The following is a 16,604-nucleotide window of genomic DNA, read 5'->3' on the forward strand; positions in this document are numbered from 1 at the left end:
TACTCTAGTGCAGGCCTTAGATCTCTTACTCTGAGTGCCTCCAAGATTCGATTTAGTTCTACAAACGGTTCCTTTTGGTTCCCTTCTATGCACAAGCCAGCTTCCTAATGGACAAATCAGTACATTTATATACCGGGTGCAATTTGACAAATCATTCTGGATAAGAGGCAACTAAACCTCTTATTGCTCAAAAATACTGTCTCCAAAATACAGCGAATTTAGAGTCGAACAGAAACTACAATGTAAGCTGATTAATATGTGCAGTTAATAACAACTAATAGGGTCAGATATGGTGGGGAGATTTACTACGCAAAAGGCCTTTATTGCAAGGGGATTGTAGTACAAGTATAAGGAAATCTTGCTACAATTGTATATGACTTTGGTGAGACCACACCAAACTAGAGTACTGTGTGCAGTTTTGATCTCCATATCCAAGGAAGGATATACTTACCTTGGAGGTGGTACAGCAAAGATGCACTAGATTGGTTCCTGGGATGAGAGGATTGTCCTATGACGAGAGGCTGAGTAAAGTGGGCCAATGTTCTCTGGAGTTTAGAAGAATGAGGGGTGATCTCACTGAAATGTACAAGATTCCGAAGAGGCTTGACAGAGTAGATACCGAGAGATTGTTTTCCCTGGCTGGGAAATCTAGAACAAGGGGGCACAGTCTCAGGATAAGAGGTTGAACATTTAGGACCAAGATGAAGAGAAATTTCTTCACTCAGAGGGTTGTGAATCTTTGGAATTGCGTGCAATTCTGGTCGCCACACTACCAGAAGGATGTGGAGGCTTTGGAGAGGGTACAGAAAAGGTTTACCATGATGTTGCCTGGTCTGGAGGGCATTAGCTATGAGGAGAGGTTGGATAAACTCAGATTGTTTTCACTGGAATGACGGAGGTGGAGGGGCAACATGATAGAGGTTTACTAAGTTATGAGCGGCATGGACAGAGTGGATAGTCAGAGCTTTTTCCCAGGGTGGAAGAGTCAGTTACTAGGGGACATAGGTTTAAGGTGAGAGGGGCAAAGTTTAGAGGGGATGTGCGAGGCAAGTTCTTTACACAGAGGGTGGTGAGTGCCTGGAACTTGTTGCCGGGGGAGGTGGTGGAAGCAGGTACCTTCGAGACGTTTAAGAGGCATCTTGACAAAGACATGAATAGGATGGGAATAGAGGGATACGGACCCCGGAAGTGCAGAAGGTTTTAGTTTAAGCAGGCAGCAAGATCGGCGCAGGCTTGGAGGGCCGAATGGCCTGTTCCTGTGCTGTACTGTTCTTTGTTGTGGATGCTCCATCATTGAGTATATTCAAGGCAGCGATAGGTGGTCTCAAAATCAAGGATTATGGGGAGTAGACAGGAAAGTGGAGTTGAGACAGATTTGCCATGATCAAACTGAATGGTAGAACAGGTTCAAGGGCCATATGGTCTACTCCTGCTCCTATTTCTTATGCTCTTATGCATAGTAATTCATTTTATCAGCTATTTTATTTTTCGTTCATGGAATGCAGGCGTCACTGGCTACACCAGCATTTTGTGCCCATCCCTAATTGCCCTCGAGAAGGCGGTGGTGAGCTGACTTCTTGAATTGCTGCAGTCCTTGGGGTGTAGGCACACCCACAGTGCTGTTAGGAAGGGAGTTCCAGGATTCTGACCCAGTGACAATGAAGGAACGGTGACATAGTTCCAAGTCAGGATGGTGTGTGGCTTGGAGGGGAACATGCACCTGGTGGTGTATATTTATTTAGAGATACAGGGAAGCCACATGTCAAGGTTAATGGAAGTCAGGAGGTCGACTCACTGTTTGGGATTTGAACATTGTTTTCTGTTAGTTGTGGTGTGAACTGCTTGAAGACAGTTGATATTTTCCTGCCAAAGAAAAATAAAACACCCAGCTCACCACCACCTCTACCTTTTTGAAGAAATCCTGCCAAGATTCGGTGTGGAAGAGCAAAATATCCATGGGGCTGTACAGCTCCTGAGGAGCTGGAAAAAAAAGTTCTGTGATTCAAGCGCGCGCTGGCATAAAAACCTCGATGCCACAGTTCTTCTAGAAAGCCTACTAGAATAATTCTCCACATCTCCAGAACGGACTGCTTCTGAAATGATCCTAGTGGCCCATCTACGTATACCAGACCAAAAAAGGGACAAGTGACTTCCTTCCATATCCTCTTTCTTTTTTGGTGAAGAATTAAGTAGTATTTGGCCAAAGTAGTTTTTTTTTGGGTCTCTTTTTTTGTAACAGACCTCTGCAGAGTGAATTTCTGGACTGAATTTTATGCCACTCCACTGGGTCGGATGGTGGCACGTGGGTGGCGTAAAATACAGTAGGCAGCTTCTGGGAAGCCTTCCCGCCCTGCTCCCGCCTCCGGCCAACTTTATGGCGGTTGGGCGGGCGAGGTGGGGGGGGGGGGTGGGGGGTTGAGCCTGCCCACCTGAGGCCAATCAAGGCCCTTAAGTCACCACTTAACGGCCACTTAAGGGCCCTCACCCACCTCCACGGGTATTTTACCCATGGCAGGTGGGCGTGTTGGGGACGTGAAAGGCCGCCTGGCGATAGCTGCTGGTCTTTCCTCGTACCAGGGGGTGCCACGGGAGTCGGGCACAGGGCGCCCCACTGAGGGCCACCCCTGCCTCCCAACCCACCCCCTGGGACCCAATACGCACCTCCCCCATCGCCCCAAACGACTACCCTTGCCTCGCCGCCACAATCGATCACCTGCCTGGTGAGGCAAGCCCAACTTACCTGAAGTCCTGGCTCAATGGCATTGGCTGGGCTGCAGTCCCAGCAGTGGCCACCGCTCCCGGTGGCACTGCTGGGACTAATGGCCGGCAGCTCACTGAGGCGGGACCTCTTCCCTTAAGCAAGTGGAAGTCCCGCCTCGGGACAATTAAAGCCCGGGGACCCATAAAATGTGGGTCGGATCCCCAGACTATGCGTAAGTGGGTTCGCCACCGACTTTTACATCAGTGGCGAAGTCCTGTCCGCCTATGGTAAAATCCAGCCCTCTATTTTTTTCAGTGTGTGTGTGTGTCTGAGAGTCTAATTGGGGAATTTTTAAAAAGAGAACTTTCATATTTTAATCAATGTGTTAATGCTTTGCTTCGTTATTGGTCAAGTCTTGTTTTATAATAAACTGATAATTTTGTTGTTTATTAAAGAGACCTGGTTGGTGTATTTTGTTCTGGGATTTAAAAAATTAGAGTACATGATTGGCTGTATCAGTAACTGGGTAAACATTTAAATAGATGTTGTGACCTGTGGAGAAGTGGAACTTAAAAGACAGTGCACCCTCCCACCTCGGTCATAACCACACACCAGGCATGACAACAGTAACTGCACATCAAAAGCTATGAATTAGTTTGGGATGTCCTGATGATACACACGGTACTATATAAATGTAAGTTTGTTCTTAATAATATGTTTTTATAAGCAGAGAGGGAAAAAGAAACAGATAGAAACATTGGGTGAGGAAAGGGAGTGGTACAGCAATAAGTGATAAGTGGAGGGTGTGCTTTGGAGAGAAAGATAGCGGCATGTGATTACAGGGTGGCAGAAGAAAGTGGTTGGTGGCAGTGAAACGTTGCAGTAATGAGGGATGGAAACAAACAGGCACCCAGGGTGGAACTGCAAACATACAGCACATTAGAGGCTATTCAGCATAGTGTCAGGCAAACCCCCAATGTGCCAAGACTGAGACACACATGATTTCACCACACGAACATTAAAACTTAAAATTGCAAGCCCCTGACTGGAGAGACATTTGCATAGTAAATATTGGAACAGAAGGACCCAATACACAGAAGAAGTGGTCAGACCAGTTTTAGTCACATGGCTGTTAGTTTTTTTGAACTTGCCACAGATTTGAAATAGGAAAGCACATTTCTCCTGGACTGAACACCTCTCTCGTGCCTGCTCTCAATTCGCTCTCACCAGCATCAGAAACCACTGAAAACATACGAACACCAAGACAGAAAAGTCTCCTACAGTGAACAAGGTTTAAGAAAACGAAAAGTAAGAGCTGTCTACAAGCAAGGATGAGCTGGAAACACAAACAGTAACAAGAAATCCCTTTTAGAGACTGCCTCAGACCTCTCCATTTATTTTTTCTTCTGCTCTTTTCTGTCCCTATTTGCATGTGTATATACTTTAGGAAAGCCTTTGACAAGGCCCTGCATGGCAGACTGGTACAAACGGTGAAGTCACACGGGATCAGAGGTGAGCTGGCAAGATGGATACAGAACTGGCTTGGTCATAGAAGACAGAGGGTATCAGTGGATGGGTGTTTTTCTGAATGGAGGGATGTGACTAGTGGTGTTCCACAGGGATCAGTGCTGGGACCTTTGCTGTTTGTAGTATATATAAATGATTTGGAGGAAAATGTAGCTGGTCAGATTAGTAAGTTTGCGGACGACACAAAGGTTGGTGGAGTTGCGGATAATGATGAGGATTGTCAGAGGATACAGCAGGATATAGATCGGTTGGAGACTTGGGCGGAGAAATGGCAGATGGAGTTTAATCCGGACAAATGTGAGGTAATGCATTTTGGAAGGTCTAATGCAGGTGGGAGGTATACAGTAAATGGCAGAACCCTTAGGAGTATTGACAGGCAGAGAGATCTGGGCGTACAGTGAAAGTGGCAACGCAGGTGGATAAGGTAGTCAAGAAGACATACGGCATGCTTGCCTTCATCGGTCAGGGCATAGAGTATAAAAATTGGCAAGTCATGTTGCAGCTGTACAGAACCTTAGTTAGGCCACACTTAGAATATTGCGTGCAATTCTGGTCGCCACACTACCAGAAGGACATGGAGGCTTTGGATAGGGTACAGAGGAGGTTTACCAGGATGTTGCCTGGTCTGGAGGGCATTAGCTATGAGGAGAGGTTGGAAAAACTCGGATTGTTTTCACTGGAACGATGGAGGTGGAGGGGCAACATGATAGAGGTTTACAAAGTTATGAGCGGCATGGACAGAGTGGATAGTCAGAAGCTTTTACCCAGGGTGGAAGAGTCAGTTACTAGGGGACATAGGTTTAAGGTGCGAGGGGCAAAGTTTAGAGGGGATGTGCGAGGCAAGTTTTTTTTTTTTTTTTTACAGAGGGTGGTGAGTGCCTGGAACTTGCTGCCAGGAGAGGTGGTAGAAGCAGATTCGAAAGCAATGTTTAAGAGACATCTTGACAAATATATGAATAGGAAGGGAAAAGAAGGATATGGGCCCCGGAAGTGCAGAAGGTGTTAGTTTAGGCAGGCATCAAGATCAGCGCAGACTTGGAGGGCCGATTGGCCTGTTCCACTGCTGTACTGTACTTTGTTCTTGTTCTATATCGCGTGTGCATGCTAGCGTGGGCGCATCTTATATCCATAGGCGTTAACCATATTACAGTTTGTTTAAGGTTTAATAAATTTCACTTTTCTCCTTTAAACCAAAGAAAGCCTGTTTATGCTCATTTCTTTGCCTTATAATTGGAAAGCTGTGAACAAGGATTCACAGAGCGGGAGCTCAAAACACAGTGTGTTTAAAAATAATACCCTGCTATATTAAGAACAGGTGAAGACAGTAACAGACCCCAAGACACCTTTCTCACATGGTCATAACAATAGGGTTTGACAGTGGGTCACAGCAGGTGAGGGAGAAGGCAAAATATGGTAGGAGGAAGCAGGAATGGTACAGCTGCTTGGGGTGGTGACAGGTAGCATGAAGCAACGAGGTGGAAACGAGATCAACTACTTAAGCAGGGAGAGCAAGCTGGTACAAGGTAACAAAAAACAGAAAATGCTGGAAATACTCAGCAGATCAGGCAGTATCTGCAGAGAAAGAAACACAGTTAATGTTTCAGGTTGATGACCGAGCATTTTCTGTTTTTATTTCAGATTTCCAGCATCTGCAGTATTTTGCTTTTGTATTGCCTGAAGGAGAAGGCGGCGTTTTGGGGGGGGGGGGGGGGGGGGGGGCGAGGATGATGGTGATGCGGTTGGGAAATTGTGAATGCTGAAGATTTGGGCAGCAGCAAGACTTCCTAGTATAGCCTGGGGAAACCCTATTCAGAATCACACCCCTACAGTCACAAAAAAAACAGATGTCTGCTGCTAGCAGAATTAGCTTTAAGCTTCTAAATTATTTTTCAAGTATTAGTAATAAGCACTCAAAAGACTTGGGTTCCTGCTGTCAACAGGAACCAGACTTGACTGTGACCAAGTAAAAACAACTGCTATAAAGCTGGCTGAAAAATGGTGTTCATGGAAATCACAAGATAATTACAGACAAGGGAAGCTATCCAAAAAGACTCTACAGTATCTTTGCTGCATAATCAAATTGCTTCTTAAATGATTCCAGGGTTTGCGCTTTCACTGGGAAACCATTCTACATTTTGATCACTGTGAACTTCCCGATATCAGTCCCAAATATGCTTTTTACTCATTTAAACTGGTCACCACTTGTTCCACTCTCACAATTTTAAGTAATTTTCTATATTTAGATTTTCTATCCAATTTACCTCCATACGATTACCTCTCAGATATCGTCTTTAAGTTTCTCCATAATTGAGGCCTCCTGGGGTGATGGCTCTTACTCGCACTACCTCCAATGTTTGAATGTCTCCCTTGGGTCTCAATAAGCAGAACTGGAAACAATAGTTAAGGTGTGGTTTGGCTAGAGCATTGTAATTGAATTTGAATTCCTCCGATTTGTATTCTACTGTTTTGGCTGTGTAGTTCAATATTCTACTGACTTTGTTGATTATTGCTTTGCAATAGTTGGATGTTTTCTGCATTGAGTTTACTAAGGCTCCAAATACCTTTTCAACTTCATCCTCATCTATTTCAACATTTATGGAGCAGGCTCGAAGGGCCAATTGGCCTATTCCTGCTGTTATTTAGGTTACTTATTTCTTATGTGAGTTGCACATTTTTAAAATATTTATTACTTTCACATTTGTCTGTATTAAACTTCATTTGCCACAGTTCTGCCCACTTTTTTTTTTGAACCTCTCATTCTGTAATTTCTAAGCAGGTTCCTCCAATTCCATGGACCTTCCTCAGTGCCTTAAGAAATAGTAGAATTCATAATATCGCTCCAGTTCTCTGACACTCCTGATTTGATATCTAAAAATCTAACCAGTTTGCACTGGGCTTTGAATACAATTTGCTGATGTAAATTGGAAACAATAATGGTCCCAACACCAAATCCTGAGGCACCCAACTCAGGATAAAAATAAGAAAATGCAGTAACAGGGTTGAAAGGACAATCTCACGACGAAAATTTAGGTGAAAACCCTAAACGATGTGAAAGGGCTTGAAAATGATGAACATAAAGTAGTAAACAAAATACTGCAGATGCTGGAATCTGAAATAAAAGCAGAAAATGCTGGAAATACTCAGCAGATCAGGCAGCATCTGTGGAGAGAAAAACAGTTACGTCTCAGGTTTGTGACCTTTCTATAAAATAGTAAACATTCTGAAAAATTTCTTCAAGTATTCATAAGGTAAAACATCAACAAAGGCCTTCCAAAAAGATAACCTATGAATAAATTACTTCAATATAAATACAATAGGCTAAACGGGGTCAAAACAAAGACAGTATTTATTCCAAACAGCTGGGACACGATATGCAGTGTAGGATAGTGTAACACAGCAGGTTGAATGGCTTGACATAAGCATAGAACATGATGCAAAAGTTAGCATAAGAATGCAAATAAACAAAACACAGATGCACAGTGGAGCATGAAGAATTAGTTGCATGCGACTGACAAGTGTAATTCATCCTGAAATACTTGATCCATTTCAGAGAAGCAATTTAGGAAAAAGGAATTACGGATGGGATTGAATACCAGTACTATAATGTCCATTATTTTTACCTGACACAGTTCTTCTGCCACATCCAGCATCCCTTGTCGGAAGAAGTGTTCCACCATCACCTCGCTAAGGAGACGTTGGCTATCAGTTTGCCAGCATCCATCTATTGCAACCCCATTGATATCTGCATCAAAATTCTGAAAAAAATGCAAATGGGAATATAAATTTTCAAAAGCAATGCAGCATTAAGAAAAAAACGATTTCTTTACTTGCACAATTGTCAATAGTCATCTGAAACACAGCCTAACAAATCAAGTAAAAATGAAGTATAGAAAAACAAGATTTATGAAATTCCAGATACTCCTTCCCACATCATTACATAATTGAACAACTTGAATTTATATTGCACCTTTAACATAGTAAAATGTTCCAAGGCACTTCTCAGGAGTGTTATCAAGCAAAATTTTGACACCGAGCCACATGAAATATTAGTGTACATGACTAAAAGCTTGGTCAAAAGGATAGATTTAAGCAGCATCTTAAATGAGATAAGACAGGTAGAGACGCAAAGAGGTTTATGGAGGGAATTCCAGAGCTTAGGGCCTTGGCGGCTGAAGATGCTACCACCAACAGTGAAGCAATTAAAATTGGGGGTGAATTGGAGGAGCACGGATACTGAGGGTTGTGTGGCTGGAGGAGATTACAAAGATAGGGTGGGGTGAAGCCATAGTGGGATATGAAAACAACAGATGAGAATTTTAAAATTGAGGGGATGCTTAACCAGGAGCTAGAGGAGATCAGTGAGCACAGGGGTGATAGGTGTTAGGATATAGGCAGTAGAGCTCTGGATGATCTGTTTACCGAGGGTAGAACATGGGAAGCTGGCCAGGTGTGTATTGGAATAGTCATGTTTAGAGGTTTAAAAAGTTATGGATGGCGTTTCAGCATCAGATGAGCTGAGGAAGGGGCAGAGTCAGGCGATGTTAGAGGTGTTAATAGGCAGTCTAGAAGCGCGAAAATTTTGTAAATCATTACAAAACAAGGATGATTTAATTGAGTGATGCAGTGCATCGGTATATAAAAGGGTACGACACACATCCACACAAGTTTCAACTTAAGATGTGCTATTAGAATTAGAGAATGGACAGATACATCTCCAAAGGCAAAGGGAGAAAAGGAAAAATATGCCAGTAAGTCAATGCAGACTTCCTTGGCACAATTTCTAGCAATCAGGTCCAGAGTAGCATTCATTCAAAGAGGAGGTCTAAAGTGTGAGACATAGTTGCCTCTCAACTAGGGAAAATTATTGGAGATAACTGGGGACAGCCTTAAAGTGTAGAAATTCCAATATCACTACCGCCAAACTTTCTGAAACATCTGCTGCTTTGTTCTGGGAGAATTTAGCTTGCAATATTGAATCAGGTCAGCTTGATGCCTTTCACTCATTCTCTGTAATTCATTCTGGAAACAGTGACTTCAGTTAACCACTACAAGCTTTTATGTTTCAGTAATGAAGATCTCTACTAGGATTCCACCACAAACATCAAGCCCCACACCCCCCCCCCCCACCCCGCCCCGAGCGAATATTCTAAATGTTGCAATATCGTTTTCGGTCTAATCCCCAATTAACAATAACAACTTGTATTCTTAGAGTTCCTTTAGTGTAGTAAAATGTCCCAAAGTACTTCACAGGAGCATAATCAGACAAAAACTGAAACCAAACGATGCAAAAAGATATTAAGGCAGAAAACTAAAAGCTTGGTCAAAGAGCCAGGCTTTAAGAAATGTCCAGGGGGGGTGGGGAGGAGGGCGAGAGCGAGGGGGGGGGGGGGGAATTCTAGACCTAATGCCTCGGCAGCTGAAGGCATAATGGGGCGAAAGAAGTGGGTATGCACAAGTCCAGAGTTGGATGAACGCAGAGTTCTGACAGTCGTAGGGCTGGAAGTGGTCACAAAAATAGGAAATGATAAATACAAGGTTGGAAGTTTAAAATTGAGGCATTGTTGGACCGGAAGCCAATATAGACCAGCAGGCACAGACAGGGGGTAACAGGCAAATGGGACTTGGTGCCTGAAGTTTACAGAGGATGGAAGATGGGAGGCTGGCCAGGAGAATATTGCAGTATTTGAGTCTGGAGAGAATAAAAGCGTAGATGTGGGTTTCAGCAACAGGTGGGATAAAGCAGGTGTGGAGGCAAGTAATATTAGAGAGGTGGAAGTAGGCTGTATTTGTGATGGAGAGGACGTGGTCGTAAACTCAATTTAGGGTTAAATAGGACTCAGATAGTGATTTTTAAAAATGAAATAAATCCATCCTGACCCTCTCCCACCCTCCCAATAATAGAATTAATTACCTGCCTTCTCTCCACCCCCCGAAAACACTTACTTCCATCCCCCCAGAAAGTTCATAAAATTTAAACTTTACCCCTTCCCACCGTCCCCTACACCAATTAAATTACTTTGATGCTGCTCCCCCCACCACCCCCACACTGAAAACCTACCTGCTACCCCCCCCACCCCCACCAGTGTTCCGCCTCAGATCCTGGGACGGGGATCCAGAGGAGCAGAAGCACCGGCCACCAACACCAATATCGCAGAGGGATGGAAGGCAGAGGCTCAGGTCTGACTAATGCATAAATTCTAACGGATTTAAATATGGTAATGAGTGTCCCGTCGCCGAGCAGTGGTGGGGCCACCACAAGGCCTCATCGCCTCTGGCAATATCAGACCGGGCCTTCCTGGTGCCGAAGCCATGGCGGGCCTCTGCCAATGACATTTTCCGGCCCCCCCGCCACGACCCCGATATTGGGGGGGTCTGTAAAATTCGCCCCAATGTCTTCGGTCTTCCCAAAGTTTAATTGGAGGAAATCTCTGCTCATGCAGAACTGTATGTCGGCCAAGAAGTCTGACACATAAATGCAGTAGAGGGTTTGAGAGCATGTAGATGGACGAGAAGTAAGATGGGCCAAGGGTATTCTGTTCTGCCTTTAGATTTTCACCTATCACATGCTACAACAGAAGCTATTTATCTTTCAATTATATCTGTATGCTCACAGTATTCTCCAACCTTTCCTTTGATAGTATAAAATTAACCAAAAAGGGGAACTCCACAGTGTTACCAAGTAGAGACCATATCTCATGTACAGATAGTTACTAAATAACTTCGGAGTGCTAGAAGTCAACAGAAAAGTCACTATTCAAAAACAGAACTGTTAAGGCTAAATTTTCTGCCCAGTCATAGCAAACAAACAGAAAATCTACCCTTATATTTGTACAATCTGTTCAGCTTTTTAAAAAAAAGTCAACAAACCGGTTACATTTCAAAGACAAACTTTCCTGTTTTGTTCACTAATCTGTTTTTTTATGTGCTACTCAAGGTTTTGCATATTTTTAATTTAAGAACATTTACAGTTTTGGCGCCAGTCACAATTTAACACTTCAACTGCTTCAAAGGACAACCAATTATGACAGCAACAACCTAATTTTTCAAATGAAGTCAGCTAGCCTCTGAGCTGCATTGCATATGATAATAAAACAGGAGACAGAAAAACACATATCTCATCCTTCATTCCCAGCTGTTCTTTTACACTTTCCTGGGAATTTTGTACAGCAGTTCAATGTGTATATACTTAAGAGGTTTATGATCTGAACAATATTTTGGTAACAGAGGGTATGGCAGACCTGACCACCTAACACCTCAGGCTATTAGGACCTATTTTAAAACAGCCATTGCAACTAAGTAGGCTAGAACTGTCCGATGGTATCAGTGCAATGTTCGATTCTGGATTAATAAAGTGCCAAACAGGGTACACTGGTAAAACAAGGTTTTATGAACACTGCTGCACAAATGAAAAATATTTTTGGGTGGGAAGAAATTAATCAAGTTACCTGATTAGTAGCAAAATTCTGTCCCATTCTCGGATAAAAGGAGCAGTATTTGGCATCTACTGTAAGTATAAAGAATGGGGAAACGTGCCGAAATACCTGGAAGTAAACAGAAGCAGAAGACAACAAAATGGGGTATTTAGAGATCGTATAAATTGAGGGGGGGGGGGGGGGGGGTGGGGGGGTGAAATCCAAGATAAACATTCACAGTTTTGCTAAAAATCTAATTTACAAATTATAGTATTTTTACTTTGAAGTATTTTATGAGCCAGAATTTTGTGCAGCGCTGTGCTGCAGAACTACTGATTACTAGTTCACTACACCACTATTCAGAATGCACTGCAGATATGCAGAGGTAACTGTGTAGTCCAGGTGGTTTTAGAATCAGATCATCTGTACAACAGAACAGCCAGCTGTTCAGAATGTAATTTCTCAGTTACGCCATTAAGATTTATTGTATTTCCCTGAATAATGCATAGCAGGGCAAAAATCAGCAGTGGTTTTCTCAGCAAGCCTCCGTCTAATAAAAGAGTTAAACTAATATAATTAAAAGTTTTACAAAGATATAATGCGTCAACAGGAGCAACACAATCATCAGTGACTCAATTTAAGTCTCAAAATTCTGTTTAGGACTATGTACCAAAAAGAAATCTGAATATGCTTCCATTTTACAGTTTGTATACACAAATTGCAATTTTCTTGATTGCTAAATAAGTTTATTCAGCAAGGAGGTTAATTTATATAAAATATCTGTGCCAGGTCAGTTGATATTGCTCCAGTATCAGCAATTTGCCTTAGTACCCAAGTAAGAGACAGCCAAAATTGACCAGGGTTCCCACTACAAATCACTGCCCAATGGCACACGTTGGAAGTGGATGTAGATATTGGCTAAGGATAGAATCAAGACTATGCTCTGCTTTGATGCCACCCACCCCCCTATCCGTCTCCACCGCCCTTCTCCTGCTGTTGAGTAGTCTGCCAAAAAGATCACAAAATAATTACAGATAAGGAACACCAGTCAACCCATTTTACTTTATTCATCCAAAATGACCCTAGCGTCACCCTCTCCCCCATTGTCCCATCTAACCAAACAACACTCACAATCAAGCTGCAAAATGTCAGAGAATGATCAGTGCTCCAGGAACTAAACCTCAGCTTCAAGTGTTCTGAGGTGCTGGGGCTGGAGGGGGTGGGGGGGGGGTGGAATTAAATAGAAAGAGGAACATACTATGCTCATTATGCCAATTGTAAAGATATGGTTTCAGTGCTACAAATTGTAGCAGAAACAACTTTGAGAACCAGAAAAAAAGCAAACAAACCAGCTCCTTATTTATCATGAAACAAACCAAGATAGAAATATTTTAGCAGTCTCAGGCAAGCCTGTACTTAAATAAAATACACACCAAATTCAAACGAACAATCACGTTTAAATAAGTTTTAAATAGGGTGCAACAGACTTCTTGAAAACTTAACCCATTAACAACCTAACATAAATTTGTTTGCCGATTTGCTTCAGTTTGTTTATAACAGAAAGTCACTCAGGATTTTATTTTTAATGCGTGTGCAGTATCCATTAAATGAATGATACTAAACCCACAAATTACTGCTTGCGATATTAGTGGATAAACACCTAATTAATTTGTATGGTACTTCTTTGCTATTTGAGCAGTAGCAATTTAAAAAGCTAAAAACAGGTTAACATCCAGTTAAAATAGTGGGTAAAGGAATGTCAAGTGTTTGTGCACCAATATTGCTAATGGTACTTCATAAATTTACACTGGTTTTAGTATATTTTGAAATACCGAGATGTTTAGTGATGGAAAAGCAGTACAACATTCTATCAGAAAACTCAACTTACAGATGTTTCTCAAATTACATTGAATAGCAATTAAAAACAAAGGTACTACAGTAAATACATAATTAAAACATATATGACTAATAATTAAGCAGGGCAGGATCTCTCTCCCTTCAGACTATTCTATTCTTCGAGTAACCTCGCAGTAATGTTCAGGCATGATATTCAAAAGAAAATCCACTGGTTACAAATGAACTACTAATTTGGTGATAAAAACTTGAGAGATGTGTCGACAAAATGAAAGTACAGCAAAATATTTCAAAAATCAATTGGTCCATTGTGTCTGTAGTGCACAAAAAAAAAAGGGCCAAATCTTGCTGATGCAGGGCATTTTGAATCGTGTGGACTTTTTCTGCACCCTTCAGCTCAAATATAATTTGCACTGAAACTTGCTGCAAGTGCAAGCTGATAAAGGCACAGTGAGGACAAGGGGGCATCTGGGGCTTAGTGAACAACAGGACCAAAAGCTTATCTCCTTAACCAATGAGATTTAAGGATTGTGATAGAAACAGGAATGGAGAAGGAAAGTGAATTTGGGTCAAATCAATTACAGAAAGTGAAATAAAGAGGGAAAGAAAGATTGGATTAAGACAGAAGTTAGAAAGGAAATGAAAAAAAGCAAACGTTTTATATTTGAAATGTTTCAAATCTCTTAATTAACTAGATGCAAGAATGAGACTCAGCAATCTAACTTTGTCCCCTTCTGAGCCAGAGAGGTTGATTGGCGCTGTATTAACAATTATCACATTGTTAACAGGATACTTACGCCGTTAAGCATAAGCACTGTAAATCGATCGGCAAGTTATTTGGATTCTCAACTCTTAGCATATTTCTTCTACCAATGAACTTGCTGGCCGATTTGCACATCATGCCATTATTTTTGCAGGAAGATTTGGCCCAATATTTAAAACTAATATTCTTAATTTAGTTTGAAAGTGTGTAGTTCTCTCTACCCCTTCTTATAAAATGGCAACTAATTGATACTTATTTCATAAAATCTCAAGATTAGTTATAATTTAAATGCCAAAAAAGATATGCAAGGTTCACACCAATTCATTAAAGGAAAAGCATTTAAATTGGCATACAAGCCTAAATATTATGCAGAGGTATTATCTGCATTCTCCTGGTTCACATTTCATGGCTTAAAATTGTCTTTGGGGCAGTATAAGTGCAAATATTGTATATAAATTTCCATTCAAGCATTTATGAACATAGGAACAGAAGCAGGCCATTTAGTCCCTCGTGCCTGTTTCGCTATTCAATGAAATCATGATTGGCCTGCAATCAACTCCAAATACTCGCCTTTGCCCAATATCCCTTATAACTTTGGCTAACAAATCTCAGATTTAAAATTAACAATTGATCTAGCATCAATTGCCATTTATAGAAGGAAGTTCCACTCTTTGTATGTAGAAGTGTTTCCTAATTTCAAAAGGTCTAGCTCTAATTTTTAGACTATGCCCCCTAGTCCTAGACTCACAAACAGCGCAATTAGTCTCCATCTTATAGATAGGATTAGTATAAATGGGTGGTTGATGTTCGGCACAGACTCGGTGGGCCGAAGGGCCTGTTTCAGTGCTGTATCTCTAATCTAATCTAATCTGTCACCCTTATTATTTTGAAAAGTTCTATCAAATCACCCCTTAACCTCCTAAATCCCTCATCATAATTTAACCCTTGGAGTCAGGTATCATTGTGGTAAACCCTTACTGTGCTCCCTCCAAGGCCAATACATTCTTCCAAGGTGTGGTACCCAGAACTGCTCTCAGTACTCCAGGTGTGGCTTTGTATAGCTGAAGCATCACTACTCCCTTGTATTCTACTCCTCTAGATATAAAGGCAAGCATTCCATTAGCCTTTTGGATTATTTTTCTGTACCTTTTCATGACATTTTAATGAGCTATTTATCTGCGCACCCCCCCCCCCCACCCCCCCCAAGTCTCTTTGGACCTCTGCTGTTTCTAGCTATTCACCATTTCGAAAGTACCCTGTTCTTTTTAGGTCCAAAATGGATGATCTCACAGTTGCCTACATTGTAATCCATTTGCCAGTTTTGCCCATTCACTTAACCTATCAATATCTCTGTCTCATCAGCAAATTTGGATATGTGGCTTTCTATTCCATCATCTAAGTTGTTAATTAATAAAGGATTTTTTTTATTCTTTCATGGGATGCGGGGGTCGCTGGCAAGGCCAGCAGTTGTTGCCCATCCCTAATTGCCCTTGACAACTGAGTGGCTTGCTAGGCCAATTCACAGGGCGGTTAAGAATCAACCACATTGCTGTGGATCTGGAGTCACATGTAGGCCAGACCGGGTAAAGACAGTAGAGATTTCCTTCCCGAAAGGACTTAATTGAACCAGATCGGTTTTTATGACAATCAATGATAGTTTCTTGGCACCATGGCAGCTTTCAATTCCAGATTTTTTTATTTATTAATTAATTGAATTTAAATTCTACCAGCTGCCATGGTGGGATTTCAATGCGTGTCTCCAGGGATTAGCCTAGACTTCTGGGTTAATAGTTCAGTGACATTACCACTATGCCACCATCTCCCAATGGAGATCCTTGTGTGACACCACTGATCACATCCTGCCAATTAGAGTAACTTCCCATTCTCCCTATCAAATTAATAATTTGCCTTCACATCCATGAGCTTCAATTTTAGCTAATAGTCTCTTCTGAGGGACTTTTTCAAATGCCTTCTGGAAGTCCAAATAAATAACATCCATAGATGAATATCCCCCTGCCCACTACTTTAGTCACTTAGTGATCCATCAAACAGATGTGGAATTTACTTTGGAAACAGTGGGTTGCAGATAGCATGCTTGGATTGGAATATAAAGACAGAGGTTATGCTGCAGCTGTACAAAACCCTGGTTAGACCCCACTTGGAGTACTGTGAGCAGTTCTGGGCACCACACCTTAGGAAGGATATATTGGCCTTGGAGGGAGTGCAACATAGGTTTACAAGAATGATACCTGGACTACAGGGGTTAAGTTACGAGGAGAGATTACACAAATTAGGCCTTTTTTCACTAGAATTTAGAAGGTTAAGGGGTGATCTGATCGAAGTCTTC

At 41.9% G+C, this 16,604-nt stretch overlaps 1 protein-coding gene across 1 annotated transcript in view; it reads right to left on the bottom strand.

The window, feature by feature from the left end:
* The window catches only part of LOC137368874 (E3 ubiquitin-protein ligase RMND5A), a 60,317-nt gene that overhangs the window by 11,082 nt on the left and 32,631 nt on the right, over positions 1-16,604 (bottom strand). Inside the window, exons 3-5 of the mRNA XM_068029102.1 lie at positions 11,674-11,769; positions 7,849-7,983; positions 4-104 (exon numbers count right to left, since the gene is read on the bottom strand). Of these exons, the coding sequence (XP_067885203.1) occupies positions 4-104; positions 7,849-7,983; positions 11,674-11,769 (332 nt within the window). The remainder of the gene's footprint in view (positions 1-3; positions 105-7,848; positions 7,984-11,673; positions 11,770-16,604) is intronic.

Source organism: Heterodontus francisci, chromosome 1 (assembly GCF_036365525.1).
Source record: "Heterodontus francisci isolate sHetFra1 chromosome 1, sHetFra1.hap1, whole genome shotgun sequence".
Taxonomy (NCBI): domain Eukaryota; kingdom Metazoa; phylum Chordata; class Chondrichthyes; order Heterodontiformes; family Heterodontidae; genus Heterodontus; species Heterodontus francisci.